Source organism: Danio rerio, chromosome 21, assembly GCF_049306965.1.
Source record: "Danio rerio strain Tuebingen ecotype United States chromosome 21, GRCz12tu, whole genome shotgun sequence".
NCBI lineage: Eukaryota > Metazoa > Chordata > Actinopteri > Cypriniformes > Danionidae > Danio > Danio rerio.
Genome location: NC_133196.1, coordinates 24,045,497 through 24,072,574, shown reverse-complemented (window position 1 = coordinate 24,072,574; position 27,078 = coordinate 24,045,497). Strand labels below are relative to the sequence as shown.

At 36.2% G+C, this 27,078-nt stretch overlaps 1 protein-coding gene across 11 annotated transcripts in view; it reads left to right on the top strand.

The window, feature by feature from the left end:
* nectin1a (nectin cell adhesion molecule 1a) overlaps positions 1 to 27,078 on the top strand; it is a 54,884-nt gene that overhangs the window by 22,942 nt on the left and 4,864 nt on the right. For 4 of the 11 annotated variants that reach the window (XM_073934207.1, XM_073934206.1, XM_068215757.2 and 1 more), the window contains 4 exons: positions 11,300 to 11,671; positions 14,748 to 15,047; positions 16,355 to 16,472; positions 18,714 to 18,865. In XM_073934207.1, the coding sequence (XP_073790308.1) occupies positions 11,314 to 11,671; positions 14,748 to 15,047; positions 16,355 to 16,472; positions 18,714 to 18,865 (928 nt within the window). In that variant the 5' untranslated portion in view covers positions 11,300 to 11,313. 11 annotated transcript variants of the gene reach the window in all.

Sequence of the window (27,078 nt, the reverse complement as noted above, 5' to 3'; positions counted from 1 at the left end):
AGTTTGTTTAAATTAAATATACATTTGCATGAAACATCTATTATCTGGATTATTTGTAATTTCAGTTACAAAAATACATTTTGTGTCTGTCCCTACGTAAAGTTTGACAAACTAATTTCGAGAGGATCTTGTGCTATGATTTACCGAGGCTGTTTTTGCATTACAAATCAACATTAAACTAATCAGGTGAATCCTAGCCTTTAATAAATAGCCCAGTTTGTTTTACTCCCAGCAACGTCAACTTGAAGAAATGCCCCATCCACCCCATCAAGGGGGGGACCCTTTTTTTTCTACAACTACAGGGGGAGCTCTCGAGAACTTTCTGATCTCGGACCCCCTTTATGCTATGCTTATGACCAGGTGGGAGCCCTGGCCTCAAGTTTCTCTGAGCTCAGGGTTCTCTCCCGGGACAGCATTCCAAACTTGCAATTAGTATCAAGTGATAGCTAAGTGTGAGCTCATGAAATTCTGGTCAACTCTTTTACATCAGTTATAAAAAGACCATGACAATCTTACATCACTTATTGCTCCGGATGATGTTGCTTCCTCCGGCGGTAAACTCTGGAAGACATTAAGACATTATTAGGACACACTTATAGTACCGTAGAATAATTATTTGTCAACTCTGTTATGTAATGTTTCAGTGAACCGTTCATTCACTTCTGAAAAATAATATGATGAAAATGCAGAAAGTTCTGTTTTAGACACGTCATGTGTTATTCGGTTTGAGGTTAGGATCTTGAGCTAAAGCAGCAAATAGTGGAAAATGTCAACTCTGTTTTCATCAACTCTGTTAGTGATTTAAAAAAAACTATTAGTACCATAATCAAATGTTCCCTATCATGTCAAATAATTATACGTTATATGTCATTCGAATGGAAAATACTTGAAATGTATCAGAAATTTCAGAATGAGTCACATATACGGTGCTCAGCACAAGTAAGTGTAACCCCACCAGTCCTATGCCCCTAAACCACCTCTGAGCTGGAATCAAATCGGCGACCTTCCGTATGGGAGTCAGTTGCTCTACCAAGGAGGCTATTTGAGGCATTATCGTAAAGTATTTTCTTAGATTAGTAGCAGATTTGGCTTCAGTACTACTAACTCATCTAATGTATATGCATTATATGACCATTTATGTGAAGCTGCTTTGACATAATCTACATTGTAAAAGCGCTATACAAATAAAGCTGAATTGAATTGAATTAATATTGAATGGTAAAGCATAGTAAATAAATGTTTAAAAGAGAGATATTTAAGGAATGATTTCAAATATGCTGAGCACTGTATATACCCCCTCTCAGAAGAGGAAATTATGTTTTATTTTGTTTTTTACATATAATGTCCATAGTAAAATTTTATGTATATACATATTTTGATCACATGTTATGAGTTTTACTGTAATAACTATCATTGTATTTATATGCTGATGTAATAGATACATATAAAAACAAAATATTTTTTTTTAACGTGTCTTCGTTTTATAATAATAATAATAATAATAATTCCTTACATTTATATAGCGCTTTTTTGGGCACTCAAAGCGCTTTACACAGTGGGGGGAATCTCCTCATCCACCATCAGTGTTCATGTGTTTATGTGTACATCTGTAATATCATATGTATATGTGGGATATATATTACATATTTGTCCGCTGGTCTACATTGGTTGTCACTGCAATAGCCAGTATGCCAATATTAATAATTTCAGCATGCAACACATTAGTCATCTTTAAAACATGGACACGACTGTGATCACATGCTACTGTTTCTTGTTTTATTCACCCGCTTTAAGCGATTATGAATAACTGCAATATATACAGTATAACTACATATAAGTATGACAGTTCTTTCAAAAAATATCACAGAAAGTTCAAATAAACTATTAAAACGCAAAATGGAATCTTTTTAAACTATATAATTATGCATTAGTACAGATTTTTCAAACATGAATAATTAATTTTTTTCGAATTAGAAGCCGACTCTCATGCTGTTTTTCTGCCACAGAGGCTTGTATTAAAGTGATTCTCAGTGTTTCTGCAGATATGGACAGCTTTGCCTGTCTGCTTTTAGATTAACAGCCTAGTGCTTTGAGATTGTGATGAGTATCGTGATGCACAGCTTTCAGGAAAACAACAGTATGCTGATGCTTTTGTGTTTTTGACGGCGCTGTTAAAAGTAATTGCTATTTGGCACATTCACGGGAATTAAGGCAGCATGAGCTAGATATTTTAGTCTTCTTGAGCAGTTCGCAGATTTGGCTTACCATTTTTGTTAGGGCGATGTGGTATGTGGAAATCCCCTCAACCTATGACATTTCATCCTTTATCTCTGCTCGGTTTTCAGTCGTTGCTTTCAATATGTTCTTCGCTCCTTTGGTTTCAGACCTGTGAGATCATGACCGCGATTCTAATAAAGGAAAAAATTATGAAAGAACAGAATTCATTTTACTCTGTTAAGGACCTGCGATAAGTCCAGAAATATTGAAGCATGTATTAAAATCATAAACCGTCTTAAACATTGCTATGGAAATTGACAAGGTTCAGCGTTAAAGATAAAGAAGACCTGAGATATGCTCACTACTAACCCAGTCAAGCAGTTCAGGAATTTTTCACAATTTAGGATGTGCTGGAGCACAGGGCAAAAGCATTCATTTGTACATGACCTGCATTTTTGATTTAGATTTTTTTAAAGAGGGGGATTTACACAATTTCATCCTTAATCAAGGTTGGACTGTAAAAATGGACGTAATTTTAACTGTAAAAAACTGCAAAACTGCGACATTAAAAATCTGTCAGTAGGTTAAGAGTAATTTTCCTAAATAAATACTGTGAGTAACCGTAAATTTACTTGACATTTCACTTTTATTCTTTTCTTTATTGCCAATTCTATACTTTTTCAGTTTTATTTTTTCAGTTTTGTGCATACACCTAATGTTTATAACAAAGTTTATTTAGTGTCGTGTGTTACCGTAATGGTGGTTAGCTGTTGTGTGAATGACACTGAGCACTGAGAGTTTTTCTGCTTGTGGATAAGCTGTTTGTGATGAGCATTAGCTCATGATTTGATTGTCTCATTACCACCTGCTTTGGATGTGTTTTTCTCTGTGTAACTATATTGCAAAGATACAATGTGTAGATGTTAGTGATGAAATACTGTAGTTTACTATAAATTGAAAAAAATGGTTTCTATTATATTTTTACTGTTAATGTCTGGCAGCCAACACTGTTATTTTTGTACTGTAAATTTTATGGATTTTTTTTACTGAGTTGCTCTGTCTGGATCACTTAAATCAGTGAGTTACTAGCTTAAGACTCACTTTAAATGAATCTTTAAAACAGTGAGTCCGCTATAGTTACGACGTATGGAATAGTGTTTTTGGGTTCAAGCTGCCCCTCATTTGAATTGAGAAATATTTGTTTGTAACTGCTTTTTAGCCATTAAGTTAATTTTCACTTAGCTGATGATTGATTATAAAGCTTGTTTGGCATGCTGTCCCAGGAGAGAGCCCTGAGCTCATAAGATCCTCGAGCCCGGGGCTTCCTCCCATTTGCAGGGCGAAAGGGGAGTTTGAGCTCAGGTAGATCTCGGGAACTTCCCTGCTTTAGTAGCTAATAAACAGATTGTGATTGCTCTTAAGAGATAACTACTACCTCTGAATCATTTGAATCAGGAGTTGATAAATGGTGAATCTGAAATGGTGAATGGTAATATCCTTTGAATCTGTAAATTGCTGACTCGAAAACCTCAGATGTAAGTCAAATGTAGAAATTAATGGTTCAATGTGATTTCCAAAACTATTTAGTTGGCTGAATGAAGAAGATCAGCTTGTCCACAAATCAGAAAAAACCTACTGTTCCTTCATCAGGTGATGATATTGTGTTTTGGTGTGCATTGAAGTAAAAGTTTCCCAAAAATAAAAATACTCTGATGAAAAAACGAATACTTTAAAGTCTTCTGTAAAGCGTCACAAAATAATATTTGGATAATTTATTGACTGATAAAGTTTGGAAGTGTTTCTGATGTTAAGACTGCATTACAAACAGTTCTCTCTGTATTATTGTTTACTGAAGATCCTTTATTCATTTATATACACTCATCTGTTATGTACTGTATGTAAGCGTACAGTGATTACACATTATGCAGAATTTTTGCTGAAGATTGGGTAAACTTTGTACATTCTGTTCCTGAAATGAGTGTGGCTGTTCATCAGTCTTTTGGATAGCTAGGTGCTGTAGACACTGTGGCTCTCATTTGTCAAAGCTTTTAATCAGCTCAGAGACCAGAGCTCATCAGTCCACAGACAGAGTAGAGGGATATAAGGCCTGATGTACGTGACATTTACAGCTCTAGATCTGTCATATTTGTTTGCAAGTATGCTTAATGTAGTTTAATGTACACTAAATTGCATACATTTACTATTTAATTTAATTTCTTTAGTGCATAGCAGATCATTTTAGTTTTCACCCATTTTAAATTCAGCAATAAACAACTTTTTTTCTGGAAGTTTTTTTCTGCAACTTTTTTTGAGTTCACAGCTCCAATTAAGACTTTTTGGCATAATTCTTTAATCATATATAATGAAATTCTGAGTTTATATCTTGCAAATTCTGCCCTTTTTAAGATTCTGAGTTGATATTTCACAATTCTCACTGTTTTATTTTATTAGGAGGGAAAAGGAAAAACATGAGACGTAATCAGTTTTTGTAATTACATAAAGTTTAGTAAGATGGGATGACAGATTTATAGTATTATAGAATTTTGGATGAACTAAACTTTTAATGTTAAAAGAGACCCAGCTGTGAAACTGTTTGCTTTTTTATTATGCAACAAATGTCTGAACAAGTTTCCGAGCTGACAGTGCATGCTGTGTGGAAATGTCTGTGTCTTCTCGGATTGACTCATGAATGTAGGGAGTAGAGCGGACAGCTGAACCGCAGTTTAGTGTTCTTGGTCCCCTTTGTTGACGGAGGGCTTTCATTTCTCATTAGCCTTTGTGCTCGGTGTCGTGACAGCTGACGTATGAAGCATCGTCCACCCCAGCCTGTCAGCTCATCAGGTCCAGATGACAAATCCTTTGCAGTTTCTGTGGCAGGTGTAAGTCCTTGAGAGAAATGTGGGGTTTTTATCATTTTTAACTCTAAAAGTCTGTGTGAAATCAATATTTACAATGTTTATTTTGATAGTGCACATTGTTAATCTGTAGGTTAACTATTATTCCATGCAATTTAATTCACTGAAAAAAAGTTAGTTTAAATTAAAAGTTTGAACATTTGCTTCTGCGTTTAAATTGGCCCTATGTGGATGTCAACAGACATTCCTAACCATGCCACTCTTACCGTTAGTATGCTACAAGGAAATAATATGTGAAAAGCCCCGCCCCCTAATCAATATTCATGAAATAAAAGTCTTAGCAACTTCCAGTTCACACTGAATTTACAATTTAAATTTATATGATGGTTTTTATGACTGTCTGAAGAATCCCAAACATTTATGGAACATAAAGGTTGCATAAAAGGATCTTTTGGAATCACTGGATCTTTGAAGAAATATTCTCTGAAAGGTTCCTTTGGGAAACAAAAATGGTTGTGAAGACTGTAGTGGTAAAAATGGCTTTTGTGGTTTGCTTGATTTTGAATAAGCAATGGCAAATGACAAACACATAGTCTGATAATGTAAGATCTCTGCTTTAATAGTTACTGATTACTTGTGATTTTTTTTTATTTCATTCATCTTTGTAACATGAATTTGCAGTTAAAATGACTGTAAATTAAAAGAAAAGTTAGATTAGTGAAGTACATAAACTAAATAGAACTAAGTTTTTTCTTTCTACAGATTTTTACATATATTTCGTTGCACTAATTGCTATCTTTGCTAATTCGTTTGAATTTGTATGATCTAATTCATACAATTTAGTATGATTTGTTCATCACCCACTGATGGTCAGTTTAAAGGTGGGGTTGGGTGCCACGCCTTCTTTTTAAAATCTTACATTTTCGTACAAATGAACTCGAATTCGTACAAATTAGCCACTAAACTGACGAAAACATAAAATACTTAAGTTTTTTCTTGAGATCAGGTTAATTAAACACAAAAGACATTATATTTAACGTCACAAAGATATAACAATAGTTAACATTTATTTAAAAAGATTTTTTTGAAAAATGCTTCCAGCTGATTCCTATTGACATCTTTTTTTCTTATGGAAGTTGATGGGTGCCAGCATCTAACATTCTTCAAAATATCTTCTTTTGTGTTCAACAGAAGAAAGAAACTCATAAAGGCCTAAAATCACATGAGGCAGAGTAAATGATTTACATTTTTGGGTGAACTGTATCTTTTGAATTAGGAGTTCTTGTCTGGAAATATTGACCTTGGTGAAGAAAATGTACAGATTTTTGGAGGATTTCTTTGTATTTACCTTTTATTTATGCACATTTGTGTGCTTTTTCTGGGTGAGTCAGCGTGAGCTGTAAGCTAATAGAGTCTAACAGTCAAGGTCAGAATTTCATTAAATAATACATTAAACTTAGGCTTGTTTTTCATCCATCCTGCAATATGTCCCCAGTACTCTTGGAATACACTTCACAAATGGTGCTATTCTGTAAAAGATTTACTTTATTTATTTATTTTTTTTAAATAAAAGCTTAATGTTGCTCGCCTTTTGCCACCATTATGAATGAAAGCGAGCTGGACATTTCATCTTTTGTGCCCCAAAAACAAAGAAAGCCACACACCACTAAAACAACTCCTGACTAAATGGAAAATGCCTAAATTTTTAATTTTTGGCTAATAAAATGTAACATCAGTCATGACCTGCACATGTACTCCTGTCCCAAAGCTTTCACTAAATGCGGCTGTAACGTGACTAATGGAGATCCCAAATAATGAAATTATTTCAAGAGTCCATGTTTATCTGTTAATGACAGAGGTTGTGTGGATGTTGATGGCTTCGGCTGATATGTCTCTTTGTGGAGGTGTTCATAATGCAGCATCATGCTTTGGTCATTGAACTGGTGTTTTTGTAATATCAAGAGTGCTGTAATCTGCCATTGTCTCTAACCTCCTGTAGCCTGTGGTCCGGCAGCCCCTCTTTCAGCTGGGCTTTGCTGTGTTTGTGCAGGCTCTCATGAACAGCTCTTAAAGCCTGGGAAAGCTGGTCTGCTCCCGCTCGGTCTGCTCTAATCCACAACAGACTTTCTGCCTGTCACTGACATGCATTTATTTTGTTGGTGTTTTTTTTTTTTTTGTTCGTTTGTTTGTTTTTTTTAAAAAGCTTATCCTATCTATAGTGTCCCAAGACTTAAGGACTGCATTTAGTATTATTAAATTTGTATCCTTGATGCGCCACATGCACTTTTTTTTGGAAAGCGATATCGGATTTAGCAAAATCATTTCATTAGTGGTCCGTTTGACGTTGAGTTTTTTAGACAACTGAATTTGTTTTGCTCTTAGTGTTTTTCAGTGTACTGATCATTGCAGGTTAAATGAATTTGATTTGATTAAATCCCCTTGAGATGAACCATCTCTTTTTTGAGAGGGTCCTTAAGAAGTATGTTCAGTGCTCAGCATATTCATGACACCCCTCACAAATCTCTCTTTTAAATTTATATTTTTGACAGGAAGCTATACCATATTATATTTGTACATGTACATTTGTCAGTACTGAAGCCAAATCTGGAGCTTATCTAACAAAATAACTCACGATAAAAGTCCATGGACTAGTACACCCAAATTTATGTTATAGAAAAATATTAAATACAAATTTTAAAAAGGAAGAAAAATCAAGAGAAGCAACCAAAAAAATTAAAAATTTAGTTGAGAATTTATTTAATTGTTTTATCTTTCAATTTCTAAATATGTTTGGTGACTAAAATAATTTTTTAATAAATACCTGTTGAATAAATCTATTTTGTTTAAATGCACCAAAATACATTGCCTATGTTCACAGGGAAACAAATATTCTTTTTCAAAACAGGGTGTACTCAAATATGCCGAGCACTGTAAATATATGGAATTGGTTCTTATGAAGTAGCTACATGCTACCAGCTACATATATTATAGGTGGCTACATAACAACATAACATCACACTGTAGATTAATTGTATTACTTATAAAAGTATATAAACATATTTAAACAAAACTAATGAAACTAAAAAGTGTAAAATAACAAATACACAAAATAATATTAACAATATAATAAAAACTACAATATATCCCAATAGTAAAAGAACCTTATTGATTTTCTGTTTCATTTTTAATTGTTTACACTTAAACAATTTGTTCCTTCAAATATTTGTATTTACATTTTTTTTTAATCATTTGCATTTTAGTATATTGTATTTTTGTATAATAATAATAATAATAATAATAATAATTATTATTATTATTATTATTATTATTATTATTATTATTATCATCATCATAATTTTTATTAAAACATAACCAGATAACTAAAACCTTAACAAAAGCAAATGCAAATATAACAAAACTATCCAGTTATGCTAAAATAGCACACAAATGATATATATGATAATATATATAATGAAACATCATGATATATATATATATATATATATATATAATTATTTATTAATTATGAATTTATTTATTTATTTTTCAAATGTTCTTCAACTTTTCCTAAAAAGTTTGAACTGAATTAGCTTTACAAGACATAGGTGTAATTTAGTTATCGGAGTAATGGAAAAGCATTTGACATTAATTTGTTTGTTTATTTATTTTTTTATTGTTCAGTCTTCTCAGTTGATGGAACCGCATTGTCGTTATAGCAAACCTTTTAGTACAAAAAAAAAAAGACGTGTAGCATGTTTCAGTTACTAAAAAGGATATAAATATAAGTAGCATGTGTTTTGAATTCCACAGCCTCTTTTTTCATCACTTAAAACATACAAATACTTCATGTGACCTCATTGAGCACTTCTCCCCCAAACACTACTAGAATATTCTTCAAAAAAGGGAAAAAAGTGCAGTGTTTATGGTTACATAAGGGTCTTTGGCACACTAAAGTGCAGCCTTATTTTGGAGAGGGATTGTCTACTGTTTTTAAGTGGTTTAACACCATAGGACTCCTCTGGTTGTTTGGAGGCTTTTGATTGGACTATCGCGCACCCGTCCTGCAGGTAAACACAGACTCTGTTTACAGACTCCCTTTAGTCGGAGCAGGAGAATCACCTTTCTGCATCTTATTGTAGACGTGGTTCTTAAACCCTCCTATTTTTAGACAGTTTGATTTAAGCCCATTCTCAGTCAGCAGGAGCTGCAGCACCTTACAGTATTTACACTCCACAGGCCATGCAGTGAAACAGGCCTTTCATCTTTTAATTATCTCCTTCATTCACATGCTGTTGTATCAGTGGAAAGAGAAACCTTTTTACTCAGTAAGCTGAATGCAGCCATTAGGGAAGTTAATCAGCTAATCACCCCATTTATGAATGCACAGGATGCATATTTACTATATGGATCTTTGTGTTTTAGCCTGAGTGAGCAATTTACCCTATTAGGGTAAAAATACCCATAATAATTTTTTCATTGTACCTTTGCATTGTTTTGAAGTGTTGTTGACTGGATCAATTTGTAAAATGTATTCAAAATCTAAAGGTTGGATTAGCATTTTCTATATTTTTTTAAGATGTCCCTAATTCTCACTCACAATGCATTTAATTTAGGGATGTCCCAATCAGGTGTTTTTGCCCTTGAGTCTGAGTCATTTAATTTTGATATCTACCGATACCAAAGCCTGATCTGATACTTTATACATAAAAAGAAAAAACAAATACAGATTGTTTCTTATTTTAATTTATTTCACCTTATTTTAGCATTCAACAACTCTCTTAACGCTTCTGTGAGGTAGCTTGAGCAATCAAAAACATAATTTCTTCACTTTTGGACTTAAAAATATAAAAAAATCTAAAATAAAAACAAATAGCACCTCAACTTAAAATACCCAGCAGTTAATCCCAAGTTAACATATCTCACAGTTTGCTATGGCAATGTTGCTGTCATTAACTTTATAATACCTCCAGACCACAGACATACTCGCGCTCTCTGCTTCAAGCTGCTTCCGTGTTCTACCTTGCCGGCATTAAACCAACAGCATCTCTGCAACAAAGTGATGTCATGCCGCACACGTTGCTGTTTTTGTGTGAAGTCAAGAATTAGGTCTAACTCTGTGCCACCGCATAACTATAGATGTGTTAAAAAAAATAATGAGACTATATATATACATATATATTTGAATCCTGATTGGAAGGTTACGTCCAATTCTGATCCAATCAATTTCCAATCAATTTCCAATCCCGTGATCGGATCTGAACATGCCAAAGTTAATTTAAATCAAACATCAATAAAGCAGTAAAAGTGTGAAATGTTATTGCCATTAAAATTTACAATTATCTCAATATGTTTAGTCTTTGTTCTTCAAAAATGTCATTTAATTTAAATCTTTAAAAGATTTGTGGATTTTCATACACACACACACACACACACACACACACACACACACACACACACACAGAGAAAGCGAGACAGAGACAGACATTATATATCTGAATTCTTTGGTGAATAGAAAGTTTAAATTGTCCTTTATTTGAAACAAAATTCTTTGGTAACTTTATTATTGTATTTACTGTTGCTTTTGATCATATGAATTTATCTAGTAAATGTTTTTAAGTAGCGGATGCCCTTACAGCCACAACCCATACGCTCACAGATTTACACTCATACACTATGGCTAATTTTAGTTCCTCCAATTCACCTGCAGTGCATCCAATTCGCATTTAGTATTTTTACCATGGGGGAAACCGGAGCACTCGGAAGAAACCCATGCAAACACAGGGAGAACATGCAAACTTCACACAGAAATGCCAACTATTCCAACCGGGACTCGAACCAGTGACCTTCTTGCTGTGAGGTGACAGTGTTAACCACTGAATTAATATTTATTTATTTAATAAAAAAAACTAATCTTTTGAACAGTAGTGTATACATACACACACACACACACACACATACACACACACACACACACACACACACACACACACACACACACACACATACACAATTTTTACCCTATGACTTGCAGGCAATTCTTTTTCTTTATCGTCTTTTACATACTGGAGACTGTATTTCATCAAATGCATGTTGCTATCAGCTTTCCAGAAGTTTGAAATCATTCCTTCAGGTTTTGCATAATTAAATTGACTGTAGGTTCATTTATCGTGTTGTTAGTTCTTGTTCACCCACTTGTTGAGTATTGTTGTTTATCTTTCTCTTCCCAGGTGCTGATGGCCAAATGGTCCAGATGGAGAGCAGTAAAGCAGGATTTGTGGGTTCACAGGTGGAGTTGCCATGTCAGTTTGTCAACAGCAACCCACCTGTAAAAATCTCCCAGGTCACGTGGCAGAAGCTGGTCAATGGCACCAAGCAGAACGTGGCCATCGCCAATCCAGCCCTGGGGGTCTCGGTGCTGAACCCCTTTAGAGAGCGTGTGCGCTTCAAGAACCCAGCCGTTCGCCAACGCACGCCATCCCTAGAGGACACCACCATAGTTTTCAACAGACTAAAACTGACGGACGAGTCCACCTATATCTGCGAGTACACAACCTTCCCAGCAGGCAACAGAGAGAACATGGTCAATCTCACTGTTTTTGGTATGTAATGCCAGCATGCTCCTAGTATCATCTGCACTGCATAAAATAGATTTTTGCCTAGTATTTTTAACTCCTCCAGTAAAAAAAAAATTCGTACATTTATAAATTCCATGCAGTAATTGTTTTTTTTAACTTTCACACTTCTACGAAAAACGTATACTGTCCTAAATTGTCTATGAAAGGCTGTAGACTGATTTTATACTGCATATTCAACATTTAAGGTAATTCTCCAGTAAATATGCACTGTACTGTCAATGTGTCATACAAAGAAAAGGGATTCATTCACATATACACTCACTGGCCACTTTATTAGGTACACCTGTCCAACTGCTCGTGAATGCAAATTTCTAATCAGCCAATCACATGGCAGCAAGTCAATGCATTTAGGCATGTAGGCATCGTCAAGACGATTTGCTGCAGTTCAAATAGATGGGGTACAACAGCAGAAGACCACAGGAAGAGGATAACAGGAAACTGAGGCTACAATACAGGTTCACCAAAATTGAACAATCGACGATTGGAAAAACGTTACCTGGTCTGATAAGTCTTGATTTCTGCTGCGACATTCGGATGGTAGGGTCAGAATTTGGCATCAAAAACAATGATAGCATGGATTCATCCTGCCTTGAATCAATGGTTCAGACTGGTGGTTGTAGTGTAATGGTGTGCAGGGATATTTTCTTGCCACACTTATGACACATCTTCTAAAGGCTGCTTCCAGCAGGATAACATTGTTATGTCATGTCATAAAGCACGAATCATCTCAGACTGGTTTCTTGAAAATGACAATGAGTTCACTGTATTCAAATGGCCCCCACAACCACCCGATCTCAATTCACACTATTGGGCCTACTCACACTATGCCATCCGTATCGTGCCCAGGCCCGTTTCCCGGATCGTTTGAGAAGTGTGAGTGCGCTGAATCGGGCTCAAGCACGGTTCACTTGGCCGGCCCTGGCCCGGTTGGAAGAGGTGTGCCTGAGCCCGGTTCACTTGGGCTTTGGCGCGGTATGCTTGTGTGTGAGTGCAAAACGCGCCAAAGCCCTAAACTGAAAGCGAGACGTGACTTTTAAGGGACTGTTTCATGTGGATTTATTAATAATTCTTACTGTTCAGTGAACGCAAACTGCCGTAGTTTATTAAAGACGCAAACCCCTCACTGCACGACAGCTACGCGCCTTCAGCAGACCTCCTCATTCCTGCAGCACGAGTCGAGAGCTTTATGATTGTTTATGAGCCCCAAAAGTGGCGGATCTGTTCGGCGAAATATCTGACTGCGTGTCCCCGCATCCCTAAGGACTGTTTGGCGAAATATTTGACGGCATATCAAATGACTGAAACGATATAACTAGAGAAATCTCCACTGTGCTTCTCAATGAACAGCGCAGAAGCGATGACGTAAGCGTGCCGAAGCCCGTTTGTGGTGTGAGCGCGGGCCGTCGGGGAAGACAGGAGGCGGGACAAGCGTGCTTTGGCCCGGTTCGAGGCAACTGTACCTAGTGTGAGTACAGCCTAAAGCACCTTTGGGATGTGATGGAACAAGAGATTTGCATCATGGATGTGCAGCTGACAAATCTCCAGTAATTGTGTCTCTAAGTTATATTTCCAGTGTCTTGTTGAATCTTTGACACGTAGAATTTAGGTAAAAGGGAGTCCAACCTGGAACTAGCAATAAAGTACCTAATAAAGTGTCCGGTATGTGTAGTTAAATGTTTTTCAGTATAACAACTGAAAAAAAATACTTTTTTAAATTACACTTATTTTTCTTGGCTCATTAGCAGATTTCTTTTTTTTTATCTGAGCATAAACTGGAAAATGTTTGGACATTTAAAAAAAAACTAGGCCTAATAGCTTGCTTCATTTTGGTTTTCAAGTAAATATATTTTGCAATAATTTTAATGCAATTAAATTTTAAAAAAAATTTTATTCATTCATTTATTTGCTTTTCGGCTTAGTCTCTTTATTAATCTGGGGTCATCACAGCGAAATGAACCGCCAAATTATCCAGTATACAGTATGTGGATGCCCTACCAGCTTCAACCCATCTCTGTATAACGTCCATACACACTCATTCACACTCATGCACTACAGACAGTTTAGCCTACCCAATTCACTTATTCCGCATGTCTTTGGACTGTGGGGAAAGCCGGAGCACCCAGAGGAAACCCACGGGAACGCAGGGAGAACATGCAAACTCCACACAGAAACGCCAACTGACCCAGCCGAGACTCGAACCAGCGACCTTTTTGCTGTGAGGCGACAGCACTACCTACTGCGCCACTGCATCACCCCAATGTTTACATATTATGCTGGAAAACAAGACAAACACACTAACTAGTATATAAAGCTATAAAAAAAGCTTAGCTTTAAAATATATGTAAAAGCTAGAAGTTTGAAATGGTTTGAAAAGGACGGATAGACAGATAGCTAACATGACTTAGCATGTTAGCGTTTCACTAGTATGGATAATATGCAATAAAATCATATACATTTTTTGTGTGAATTGTGAGCAAGTTCAAGGTCCTTGCAAGATTTAGAATAGGGAGAGTTTAAGAGATATCTTAGTTACATAAAACCGGCTAAACCTCTGGTGATAAAGCTTTAGTGATTAATTGCAAACTCACAATCATCAGATTACTCTCAGTACCTGAGCAGCGCAAAACCACTTACGAATTCAGCTCTTATCGTTAGTCACTGTGGTGAGTAACAGGCCTTTTGAGCCAAGGTTGTGATGCAGTGTGTTTTGTAGATTATTTTACCGTAATGACATCACGTTAGCTTAAAATGTTTTTTTTTTTTTGAATCCACAGACAAAAATCTCTTTTGATGCTTACATGAAAACTGCTTTTTATATACACTCAAAAAAAATACACACACAAAAAAACAATGTTTGCTGTTTGTACATACTACTTTTTTAAAAATGTGCTGAAACAACACATGTTAGTTTTTTGATGGACAACAATTATTTTATGTCTCAACACACATTGATTGTGTGGAACCCATGATATTTTACAGTATAGACAGTGACGCAGAATATTGCAGTAATCCACAGATTTTTGGTGTATTTGTCCTGCAGCTCGTCCGATGATCCAGATGAGTCTGTCCACACCCTCTATAGTGGCGGGATCCAAAGATCTGAAGATGACAGTTGCCACATGTGTTTCTGCCAACGGGAAGCCAGCCAGTGTGATCACATGGGAAACTGATTTAGATGGAGAATCCAACACCCAGGAGATCAGCAACCCTGACGGGACTGTCACAGTGCGCAGTGATTACTTGGTGGTTCCCAGTCGAGAAATACACCAACAGCTGCTCACCTGCATCTCCACGTATAATGACGAACAGTACACAGACAGCGTCACGCTCAACATTCAGTGTAAGAAACCTCGCAATACACTACTGCTCAAATGTTTGTGGTTAGTAAGAAAGAAAGAAATGATTATTAACCCTTTAAGGTGCACACCTTAAAAAAACAAAAAGCAATTAAAATAATAATTATAGCTTATGGATAAAAGGTCAACCAGGTGGTTTGGATGCCTGTTAAAAGCAAATTTCTTTCATTTCTTTCAAAATTGTCCAAGTAAAGGAATAGTTCACCCAAAAATGAAAATTCTTTTAACATTTTCTCACCCTTCACTTGTTCCAAACCTGTTTGACTTTTCTTTTTCTTCTGTTGAACACAAAGAAGGTATTTTGAAGAATGTCGGAAACCTTTGATCATTGAATTCCATAGTTCTTTTATTTCCACTGTGGATGTCAAAGGTTACAGGTTTTCACCTTTCTTCAAATTATCTTCTTTTGTGTTCAAGAGACATAAGAAACTCATAAATGTTTGGAACCAACTGAGTGAGAGTAAACAGTGAGTAAATTTTCACTTTTGGGTCAAATATTTGTTTAATTATCATTCATTTTAATTAAAGTCAGAAACACCAAACAAAAAACAGTGCATATCTAATTGAATTGATCAGAACCTGACAGACAAGTTTTCAAAAAAGGTTTCAAAATTGAATCTAAAGGTAAAGTTCTCCCAAAAATGAACATTTACTCCCCCTCATGTGGTTTTAAACAACAAAAGAAGATATTTTGAAAAATATTGGTTGATGTTACCCATTGATTTCCATAGTACTGTAGAAAAGAATTTGCTGTGTGGAAGTCAATGGGTACCATTATCCAGCATTCTTCAAATTGAACTTATTTTGTGTTCAAAAGAAGAGGTCAAATAGGTTTTGAACAAGTGAAGGGTGAGTAAATGCTGGCACATATTTCATTTTTGGGTGAATTTTTTTTTTGTATTATATTAAATAGTTTTAATTAAAGGTTTGTACACTTTTTTTTATTATTTTATTTGACTTTTATGGCAGATTACAGTAAAAAAAAGACAAAAAATATATATATATTTCAAAAACTAATCCGGACTGAACACCGGATTAGAATGAATGGAAGATTTTGGAGATATGTTTTGCAAACCAAAATGATGTCTAATTTTTTTTCAAATTTTAAGTGTGGATCTTACTAGCAATTGTTTTGTTAATTTGTCATAAAGGAAGGAAAGAGGAGCATAAACGAAGGCTGCTAGGGCAAGCATGAGATAGACTACATTGATTATATATATGGAGTTTTTAGAAAACAGAAATATTATATTTACGGGATAAATGTATGCTCTATTTTACTTCTTGTTTACAGACGAACCAGAGGTGATCATTGAGGGCTTTGACGGAAACTGGTATTTGAACAGAGAAAACGTTCAGCTGACCTGCTTGGCTGATGCCAATCCAACAATCTCTTTGTATCAGTGGAGATAGTACGTCCCTTTGGTCTACATAAATACTCATTTGAACACTGTACTCTTTTATTTATCATTCAAACTATGCTACATTTAAACTACATTAATGAAGATATCAAAATATACAGTCTCATTGAAATCAATGTGATATGAAATGCACATTCCTCTTTTTTTATTTAGATTATTTTGCATAAATGTCCATACAGATAAAACAACATTAAGGATTCAAATGTATTTTGAGAATAGGTGTTTAACTATCATAATATAATAATAACTTTTAATAACATTCAATCAAGGTAATATTTAATAATACAAATTTGTCGCTTTTTAATTGATAATTCAGCTGTGTGTTTATTCCTTAGCCTATACTGTGGTAACTTACATCTGCTAATCTGTGAATGCAAAGTTTATCTTTTTCTTAAAGTTGTTCATGTTGATTATTTTAACATTTATTCCAGGACCATGTCTTGCCTATTGATTAAATGTATTACTGTAATGATTAATTCATGGTCAAGTCAAAATGATTTCTCTAGCAATTCTCTGACACAAACTGTAGCTGTAATTCCAGAACAGTCCTTTTAATACAGTGCATCCAGAAAGTATTCATAGCGTTTCACTTTTTCCAAATTTTTTATGTTACAGCCTAATGTCAAAATGGATTAAATTCATTTATTTCCTCAAAATTCTATACACAACACCCCATAATGAATATGTGAAATATTTTTATTTAAACTGTTGCACATTTATTAAAAATAAAAAATCTGAAAAATCACATGTACATAAGTAAATACAACCTTTGCTCAATACTCTGTTGATGCACTTTTTTGGCAGCAATTACAGCCTCAAGTCTTTTTGAATATGATGCCACAAGCTTGGCAAACCTGTCTTTGGGAATTTTTGCCCATTTCTCTTTTTTGTACCTCTAAAGCTCTATCAGTTTGGATGGTAAGCGATGGTGCACAGCCATTTTCAGGTCTCTTTAGAGATGTTCAATAGGATTTAGAACTGGGCTCTGGTTAGGCCACTTAAAGACATTTACAGAGTTGTTATGAAGCCACTCCAATGATATTTTGGCGGTGTGCTTTGGGTCATTGTCCTGCTGGAAGATAAACCTTCGCCCCAGTCTGAGGTCAAGAGCAGTTAGCATGTCTCTGTACTTTGCTGAATTTATCTTTCCCTCTATCCTGACTATTCTTCCAGTTCCTGCTGCTGAAAAACATCCCCACAGCACTATACTGCCACCACCATGTTTCACTGTAGGGATGGTATTAGCCTGGTGATGAGCGGTGCCTGGTTTTTACCAAAAGTAACGCCTAGCATTCACTTCAAAGAGTTAAAGTTTAGTCTCATCAGACCAGAGAATTTAGTTTCTTATGGTCTGAGAGTCCTTCAGATGCCTTTTGGCAAATTCCAGGCTGGGAGTGGCTTCCATCTGGCCACTCTACCATAAAGGCCTAATTGGTGGGTTGCTGCACAGATGGTTGTCCTACTGTAAGTTTTAGCTCTCTCCACAGAAGAACCGTGGAGCTCAGACAGAGTGACCATCGGGTTATTGATCACCTCCCTGACTAAGGCCCTTCTTCCCCGATCACTTAGCTTAGATGGCCTGCCAGCTCTAGGAAGAGTCCTGGTGGTTCCAAACATCTTCTACTTACGGATGATGGAGGCCACTGTGCTCATTGGAACTTTCAGAGCAGCAGAAATGTTCTGTAACCTTTCCCAGCCTTGTAACTCGAGACAATCCTGTCTCGGAGGTCGACAGGCAATTCCTTTGTCTTCATGCTTGGTTTGTGCTTTGACATGTAACCCTGGGACCTTATATAGACAGGTGTATGCCTTTTCAAATCATGTCCAATCAACTGAATTTACCACGGGGGAACTCCAATTAAGCTGCTGAAACATCTCAAGAATGATCAGTGGAAACAGAATGTACCTAAACTCAGATTAGAGTTTCACGGAAAAGGTTGAGAATACTGATGCACATGTGATTTTTAAGCTTTTTTATTTTTAATAATTTTGCACCAATTTAAGAAACTATTTTTTCACATTGTCATTATGGAGGATTGTGTGTAGAATTTTGAGGAAAAAAAATTTTTTTGTCCATTTTGGAATAAGGCTGTACCATAAAAAATGTGTAAAAAGTAAAGCGCTATGAATACTTTCAGGATGCACTGTATATTGAATCATTTTGGTCTTCTCTTAGTTGTACTTAGCATTAAAAACCTCAACCAGAACCTGATGTTCATTTCTCCCTTTCAGCTTGAATGGAACATTGCCAAGTTCAGCAGAACTTCGAGATGATGTGCTGATCTTCAAAGGTCCAGTAACTTATGACATTGCAGGCACATATGTCTGTGACGCCACCAACAGCATTGGCTCAGGCTCTGCATCTGTTGAGGTCATAGTGACAGGTAAGTTAATTACACAATATGCATGTGGTTTAACTGCTTTTGTGCATGTGAAGATGCATGTGTATCTTTGCTCTCAACTGCCTCTGAAACATCTCTTAATAAGCATTATCACGCCATTGTTTTGCCAATAAACAATGGGAACGCTTGCTGCCTGAAGCTATATTCATTTCTTTGGCTCGGAGGTTTGGTTTCGGTTAGCGCTTTGCATGTGGCTGCAAGTTGACTCTGCATGTGGCTCTTGAATGAACCTTGCTCTTTGAGGATCTCTTGAATTATATGTTCTTTTTGCATGCTGTTTGCATAAGGTGTGGTCTATAGAAACTGCATGTTTACATTTACTTGTGTGTTTATGTGGCGTACGGTATGTGTGTGTTCCTTCTGGCCTGCTGCATGGTTTGGTCTCTTTGGTGTAGTGACAGCACCTGGGATTAAATTCTATGTGGATTGTACAAAGAAAGAAGAAGAAAAGTCTTCCAAATCCCTTCTCCCTTTTTTCTTTGTTAAAGACCTTGTGTTGTCAAAATTGAGCTTTTAAGGCTCTTTAGTCTGTGTATTATATCAAAATGTATGCATTTCAATTTGAAACTCCTGAAAACATGTATTATTGTTCTGACAAAAATATTAAAGGTGCAGTAGGTGATTGTCCTAAGAAACATTTTTTGTTGTGCTTGTTGAAAGTCTCTTCACATTCCAATAGTAATGATTAAAGTAAATGATCTAAATGTATTTATGTATTTTTATATTCTGGGAAGGGCATAAAACTTAAAATGTTCATCCAATTAAAATTTGTCAGGCCGATGATTCCTATTTTTTTTTTTATAAGTAGCCCAAACTGTCAACAAATGTGCACAGCTGTTTGCGCAGATCCGCCATTTGCGCATACACGTGTGCCACACTCACCTGCACACGAGAGAGTGACAGTGGTAAAAACAATCCTAAATCAGGTGACGCAGTGGCGCAATAGTTAGCAATAAGGTCGGTGGTTCGAGCCTCAGCTGGGTCAGTTGGCATTTCTGTGTGGAGTTTGCATGTTCTCCCTGCGTTTGCGTGTGTTTCCTCCGGGTGCTCCAGTTTCCCCCACAAATCCAAAGACCTGTGGTACAGGTGAATTGGGAAAGCTAAATTATCCATAGTATATGTGTGTGAATGAGTGTGTATGGAGGTTTCCCAGTGATGGGTTGCAGCTGGAAGGGCATCCGCTGCATAAAAAAAAAGACCCCAGACTAATAAAGGGACTAAGACGAGAAGAAAATGAATGAAAAATCCTGAATCAATATTGGAGTTACTTTTGCTTGCTGGAGGAAGGATGACACCATGGCTGAAGTATTTCTTTTGGACAGGTAATGTTTTAATGTTTTGTTTTAAAACTGTTTTAGTCATGCAAAGCTTGTGTAGATTATTTTGTTACGAATGGGTTATATGCACGGAAGTGTTGTTTAGCCACTGAAATCCTCCGGCGAAAGATTGATGTGACTATTTTTAATTTTATAAGGCCAGTTTTACACAGGGTGTCTGCAGGGTTTTAAAAAGTATTAAAAGTTGATAAATAAATTATGAGAAAATTAAGTCTCTTAAAAGGTATTAAATAGTCTTTATCGCGTTTCTACGAGGACTTAAATTTTGTTCAAGCAGTGTCCAGAGTGTTTGACTTCAAAAAAGATTAAATATATTTATTTTTCTATTTCAGAAATTGTTTTTACACAATAAGTTTGGGCCGGGGCGTGTCCGGCCAGGCTCCTCCTTCCGGGTGATGTCAGGTTATTTGCGACAAACGCTGGAAGGTGATGTGACGCTCTCTGCATGTAGTAAAACAGAAGGCAAAATGAAAAAATGTAAGCTTGTGTACTCCTGGTTGGAGAAAGACAAATTTAAACAGTGGCTGAAGCCTGTTGCTGAAAACAACCGCTTAATTTATTCTTTCAAGCTTTGTCTCTTCTAAACTTCTGAGCTGAGTTCTGTTGCATGGTTGTGCTCCATTGATTTATTTAACTACAACTAGTTTTTAACAACTGTTTATTAAGTTAAACGTCTGATACTGATTAGAACTTGAAGTGGTGATGAGGTCTTAAAATATTCAGAGGTCTTTAAAAAGTCTTTAAAAGGTATTGAAATTACCTTTAGGATTCCTGCATATGTCCTGTTACAGCATCGATAATGTAGATTTTTATTTAGTTTAACAACAAAACATAAGTAAATAGTGCTATTTCAACTGGCCTGCTTTACTAAGGTGAAGTTGGTTTTATTTATACATTACATTGGTTCTTTTTTGAACAATGACAACCTGTGATGCGCTATATTGTTTACCGTGCTACTTTGAATATTCTGTCTAAAATAGTACGTAAGTATGGCTTAGTAATAAGTGTAATTCCTGCACGTTGCTGGCCAAGTACTAAGCATACAATAGTCGCTTTAGGACAAGACTTGTGAGAGAGTGAGACCAGCGATCCTTGCATGCATGAAATATTGCACATTATGACAAGTTTAGCTACACAAATGAAAACGTGCTTTAGAATTGTAGTATTATAAAATACTGTAGTTTTCTAACTAGCGAATGACATGATTTGGATTGTTTACTGTCATCTTTACGGTGCGCGTTCATGATTTCAAGAGGCATGGCATTGGATGGCAGAGGAGAGACTGTATTTCAAAGCTATTATGCTAATGGGTAGCATTTAGGCAGATCATCTACTGCACCTTTAAGTAACATAATCATATTCAACACTAATAATAATAAAACATATTCTTGAGCACTAAATAGTCATTTCAGAATGATTTCTGAAGGATCAGTACTCAATCATACTGACATTTTAGCTTTAAATCAGTGGCATCAGTTACATTTGAAAGTATATTAAAATGGAAAACACTTACTTTGAACAGTCACAATATTTGACAATAGTATCCTCTCACTGTGTAATTGGTCAAATAAATGCAGCCTCAAAGAACAAAATTTTTTTTTAAATAAAACCATAAAAAATTACTATTCTCAAAGCTTTTAGTGAAAGTGTATTAGAAAATGGGCTGTTTAATGTCAAGGTCAATCCTTTTAATATCATCTAAGACCCCATTTCCTGTTTTAACAGGAAATTCATCAACAACAAACAGAAAACTGCACACAATGTCTTTAACAAACCCCCTTTGTTGTATTTAAGAGAGGTCACCACCTCTCTCTCCGACACTCTCTTTAGCACCATCTCTTTTCTTACCCAGAATTCCCTAGCTACCCGCACGAGGTGTTTCAGGATCAGCAGCAAGCCGGTGTCGTCATTGGTGGAGCTGTTGTTTGTGGCACAGTGCTGTTGGCTGCCGTTACGCTCCTCGTAGTGTTTTTGTATCGCCGGAGATGCATGTTTAAAGGAGATTACAGTACCAAGAAGCAAATCCTTGGAAATGGCTACAGCAAGGCTGGCAATGTGCCGTCGCACCCTTCATTACCTCACAGCCTGACCTTCTCCGATGACTCGGATGAAGAGAAAAAGCTGGAACTCTACAGGGGCTCCAGTATCTTAGGAGGGAGTGTTCAGGAGTTTCACACATGCCATGACAGCAGGATCAAGGCCTATCGAACAGGACTGATTGAGGAGCATGAGAGATGTGCGTTTAATGAGCAGACTTACATATATGAGTACGGATCTGAGGTGGAGGTCTCAGTGGACATGATTCCTCAGATGGACGGCTCTGTGATCTCTAAAGAAGAGTGGTATGTGTAGAAGTCCAGACTCTAAAAGATCTCAGCATGGCCCTCTTCCGCTACCTGCTCGCTTCTTGGCATCTCCTTCGTTAAGACACTGATTTTGGGATCCAAACTGCTTAGATTTAATTGACTGAGAGAACATTGCTAATATAAAAATCCAAAATAATGATGTTTGTGTGGAGGTTCACCAATAATTAACCATGTTGATGAATTTGCATCACAATTTCTCTCTTTAAGAGCCAAGTGAGTTGTTAATGACAGCCTAACATAGAAATAGACCAACCTATAATAATGTGCAGGAAGTGGAAAAATGGATCTCAGATGGTGGACAGGAGTAATGCTTGTTTTTTATTATGCATTTATAAGTTTGTATGCTGAAAATAGGTGATGTAAATATTTAAATGTAATGACAAATTAATTATGATTACAACAAATATTTGTGTAGCCTATTTACACAGACACATGACAACTACTGAAATTAGTTGTCAATTGTGTTATTCAAAGTAAAGTAATATGTTATAGACAGTATTTCCCCATGCCTGCTAAAAAAACAGCATAAACCACCATTAGCTTGTTAGCTGGATTTAGCTGGTCGACCAGCCTGGTTTTGAAAGCATTTTGGCCATTTCCAGGCTGGTTTCAGCTATATCCAGCCTAGTCTTAGCTGGTCAGGCTGGGAAATGACTAGCTAAAACGAGCTTGACCAGCTTAGCCAGACTGGGAGCCCAGCCAAAACCAGTTATGTCTAGCTTAAATCAGGCAGGTCAAGCTGGTTTTAGCTAGTCATTTTCCAGCCTGACTAGCAAATTTGGAAATGACCAAAATCCCTCTAAAACCAGGCTGATCAACCAACAGCCTAGGCTGTTTTAAGCTGTTTTTTTTCAGCAGGGATGTACTGTAGGTGCCCCCAATGTGGTAATTTTTTCATTTAAAATCATAAGGTGAAATGTACTGTTAGCTTAGCAACATGCTAATTTCACAAAATTCTGTCTGTCTCTCAATTCAGCACATTTCATGATGATTAGGGTGAAAAGAAAACACAAAATTTTGTAACATTGCTGTTAACTTAGCTACATGCTAACTGTTACCTCTGTTTTGCTGTCCAGGGTGTCCACTGTTTTGCTATCCTTATTGGGTTGTCCCAAATTGGCAACAATAGTCATTACAAGGTTTTCTAAAAGTGCTGTTAGCGTAGCAACATGTTAATTTTCAAACTGTATTGAAATCACTTCTCCATCCTTATATAGTAGCCACAAGTAGCTCACTTTTGTAACTGGATTCTCCTCTGTGTAGAGTTTTGTGACATAAATGACATGAGTTTTGTCATATGATGCTCTCCCACATCAGTCACTTTAAGATTATGTTGTTAAATCACAAGGTTTTGTACCTGTACTGCTAGCTCGTCATGCTAAATGCTGATTCTACTGAAGTTGTTTGAGAAATGAATTCTCCTGTGAGGATTGACTGCCATTTATTTATGATACAAGTAAGGTTTACAAATCTTCTTATGTCACTTTTCACAATGACTATGTTCAGCTGCTATGTGTTGTAGCAATGCGGTTAACTTAACTTCAAATACTTTCAAAATCAGTTGTGAGTTTCATTCCACTATGCTATTTATCAGTGGTGTAGTCCTTGCTATACGCACGTATACTCAGCATGTCTACTTTTTTCCACGAGCTGTTTGGGTGTTACGACTTCTGAGGATTGTACCCTCAGTATTCTCACTTGTTTTGGTGGTTAGACTTCCCTAAATTTTGTGTATTGAGTTTGAGTATTTGAGTTTTTCGAAGATCACAACAAATCAGCTGAATGATGTCTCGCTGGAAATGTTCAAGTAAAATTATAAAACAGCATGGGCATGGCTTTAGCCCTCCTATATTTCCATTCAGCCACTTTAAAACTTTTTCGATTACCAGTATGAACTGTACACTAACTAAATGACCGCCTCAGTCCCCTTTAAATTTGATATAAAAACGGTGGCAAAATCACGCTCCTAAACTCGTTTTTCTGTTAGTCAGCAAACCACAGCTGTGCAGACCGTGAGCACAAGGTGTGTTTATCAATAGATTGTTAGAATATTGCATTTTTTTACTATAGAAACACGTGTTTCCTTGTTTGATATAAATATCAAATAAAACAAAGACACATTGAATTATGTCGTTTCTTTGCCTATTTTAAAATTTGGATTGGGTGAGTAATAGTACACCACCTTTTTATTTTAGGACTACACCAATGCTATTTATGCCACAAACAGAACTACTATTCATCTTGGTGTACCTAATCGGTAAAATTTCATGTCATTTAACATGTTAAACAACATGATTTGTATAGTTCTGTTAGCTTAGCAACATGTTAAAATCAAATGCTATTGAAAACAATTGCATGCTGTTTATGTACTCAGCAGAGTGTTATTTATATGCCGGAAATTTAATGTGTTCTACTGTAAATTACATATTTTCTGTGACATTTAATTCTGACTCACTAGGTTCGGTAACAGAGCTAATGCACTGGACATTTGTCAGGCTGGTCTTTTTAGATGGATGTCAAGTTTAGAAGAAAAAACATGTCTTGACAGGGCCGTTGTATTGACAAAGCAGTTTCGCCTCTGGATAGTGTTTACTCAAGAGCAATTAAAACTGTACTATAACCTATTATATTAACTGTAAAGGTCTTACACTGTGGATATAATTTTGTGCATGATTCATGGAAAAGTTGCCTTGTTTTGTCAAGATTTTTGGTTCTGATTTGTGGAAAAATGAGTTCCTAGCTGCTGTAATCACAGGTTTCATAATACAATAACTATACTTCCCTGCAATGTAATGTCATATACAGTACAGTACCACCTATAAATATGAACTCAGAGAAAAGCATTAAGCAAACTGACTATAGCAGCTTTCAGTCACAGATTTATTGCATGTCTCAGTGGCTTTAATCTAGTATCTTGCTTAAGAAGATTAAATGAAGTTATGTGGAAATAAATCAGAAAATACTGTACTATTCAAGTGCTTTGAATCACTATTTAAATTATTACTTCACTTCGTTTGTCTTTTGGCAACCCAGTGGCTCAGTGGTTAGCACTGTCACCTCACAGCAAGAAGGTTGCTGGTTCGAGTCCCGGCTGGGTCAGTTGGCATTTTTGTGTGGAGTTTGCATGTTCTCGTGTTCATGTGGGTTTCCTCTGGGTGCTCCGGTTTTCCCGCAGTCCAAAGACATGCGCTATAAGTGAATTGAATAAACTAAACTGGCCATAGTGTGTGAATGAGTGTGTATGGGTGTTTCCCAGTACTGGGCTGCAGCTGGAAGGGCATCCGCTGTGTAAAACATGCTGGATAAGTTGGTGGTTCATTCCACTGTGGTGACCCCTAATGAATAAAGGGACCAAGCCGAAGGGAAATGAATGAATGATTTAATGTTTGTGTTTTGCAGCTGCTTCCACTAATGATTCATAATATAATGTGCTATAAAATATTTAATACATGTGTCTCATGCTAATTGGGATGGATTTCATTTGTAAAATTCTTCAAGAGACTACTGAAGACCTTATTTTCACAGTAATGATAGCAATTGCCATCAAATGTTCTTTATTGTGCAATATAGTTGCTTTATTTATTCAGGAAATGTGTTAAACCTTATGTTGAGAGGAGCATATTTTGATTTACAGTATTTGTTTTTGCTGTTGTTATTTGTAATTGCTGTGAAAGCACAAATGTAAACAAGTTATGTGAATTCTTTGCTGTAAAAAATAAAAACGTACCAAGCCAGTCAAAAAAAAGCATTTTAAAGACTTCTCTGTTTAATTACGAGTAGTATTTTGCTTCTGATCAGAATCAGTAAATGAATGAGCTACATTTTTCCAAGCAAAGCCATTGAGGAGGTATGTGCGGGGTCATCCGGTCTGCTCGTTCTCTGCGGTGTGGGTCACTTATTTGAGGTGGACTATTGTCTGTTTCGATCAGCCATTAACATCTCTTTTAAGGCCATTAAAGCACCCCACAACAAATCCCCCTTTTACTAGTTGGCATTGACATCATTGTTGTTTTATGTACACAGTGAGCGAAGGGAAATCTCCCATGAATACCTTCCATGGCAGCGGCGTTTGTTGGTATGAGCTCGCACAAAAGAAGGGCATGTACGCTAATGTGAGCCGGATGTGTAGGTTTTTCTCATCAACACAAAACAATAGGACTCGGCCTGTACAATAGAGCTATTCTTGTTATTGTTAGACATGTTTCAGAGGCATGTTTGTTGGGTTTGATTGTTTGAAGTGAAATGAAAATTTGCTGTTCATCTACTCTTTCTGAGGTGACTTGCATTGTTCAGTAGGGCATTAAAGTAAATGATATATGTTGATGAGTGATTTATATCTGTGTATTTACACATATAGGCCATTTTGAGGGATGTAAACAAAAACAATGGTTATATTTTTAATTTCTATAGCTTCTGAGAATCCAAAAAGAGCCACATGTTGATAAATAATGGTATGATAACTGTTTTAACAGTAAGTTAGGATTGAATAGCC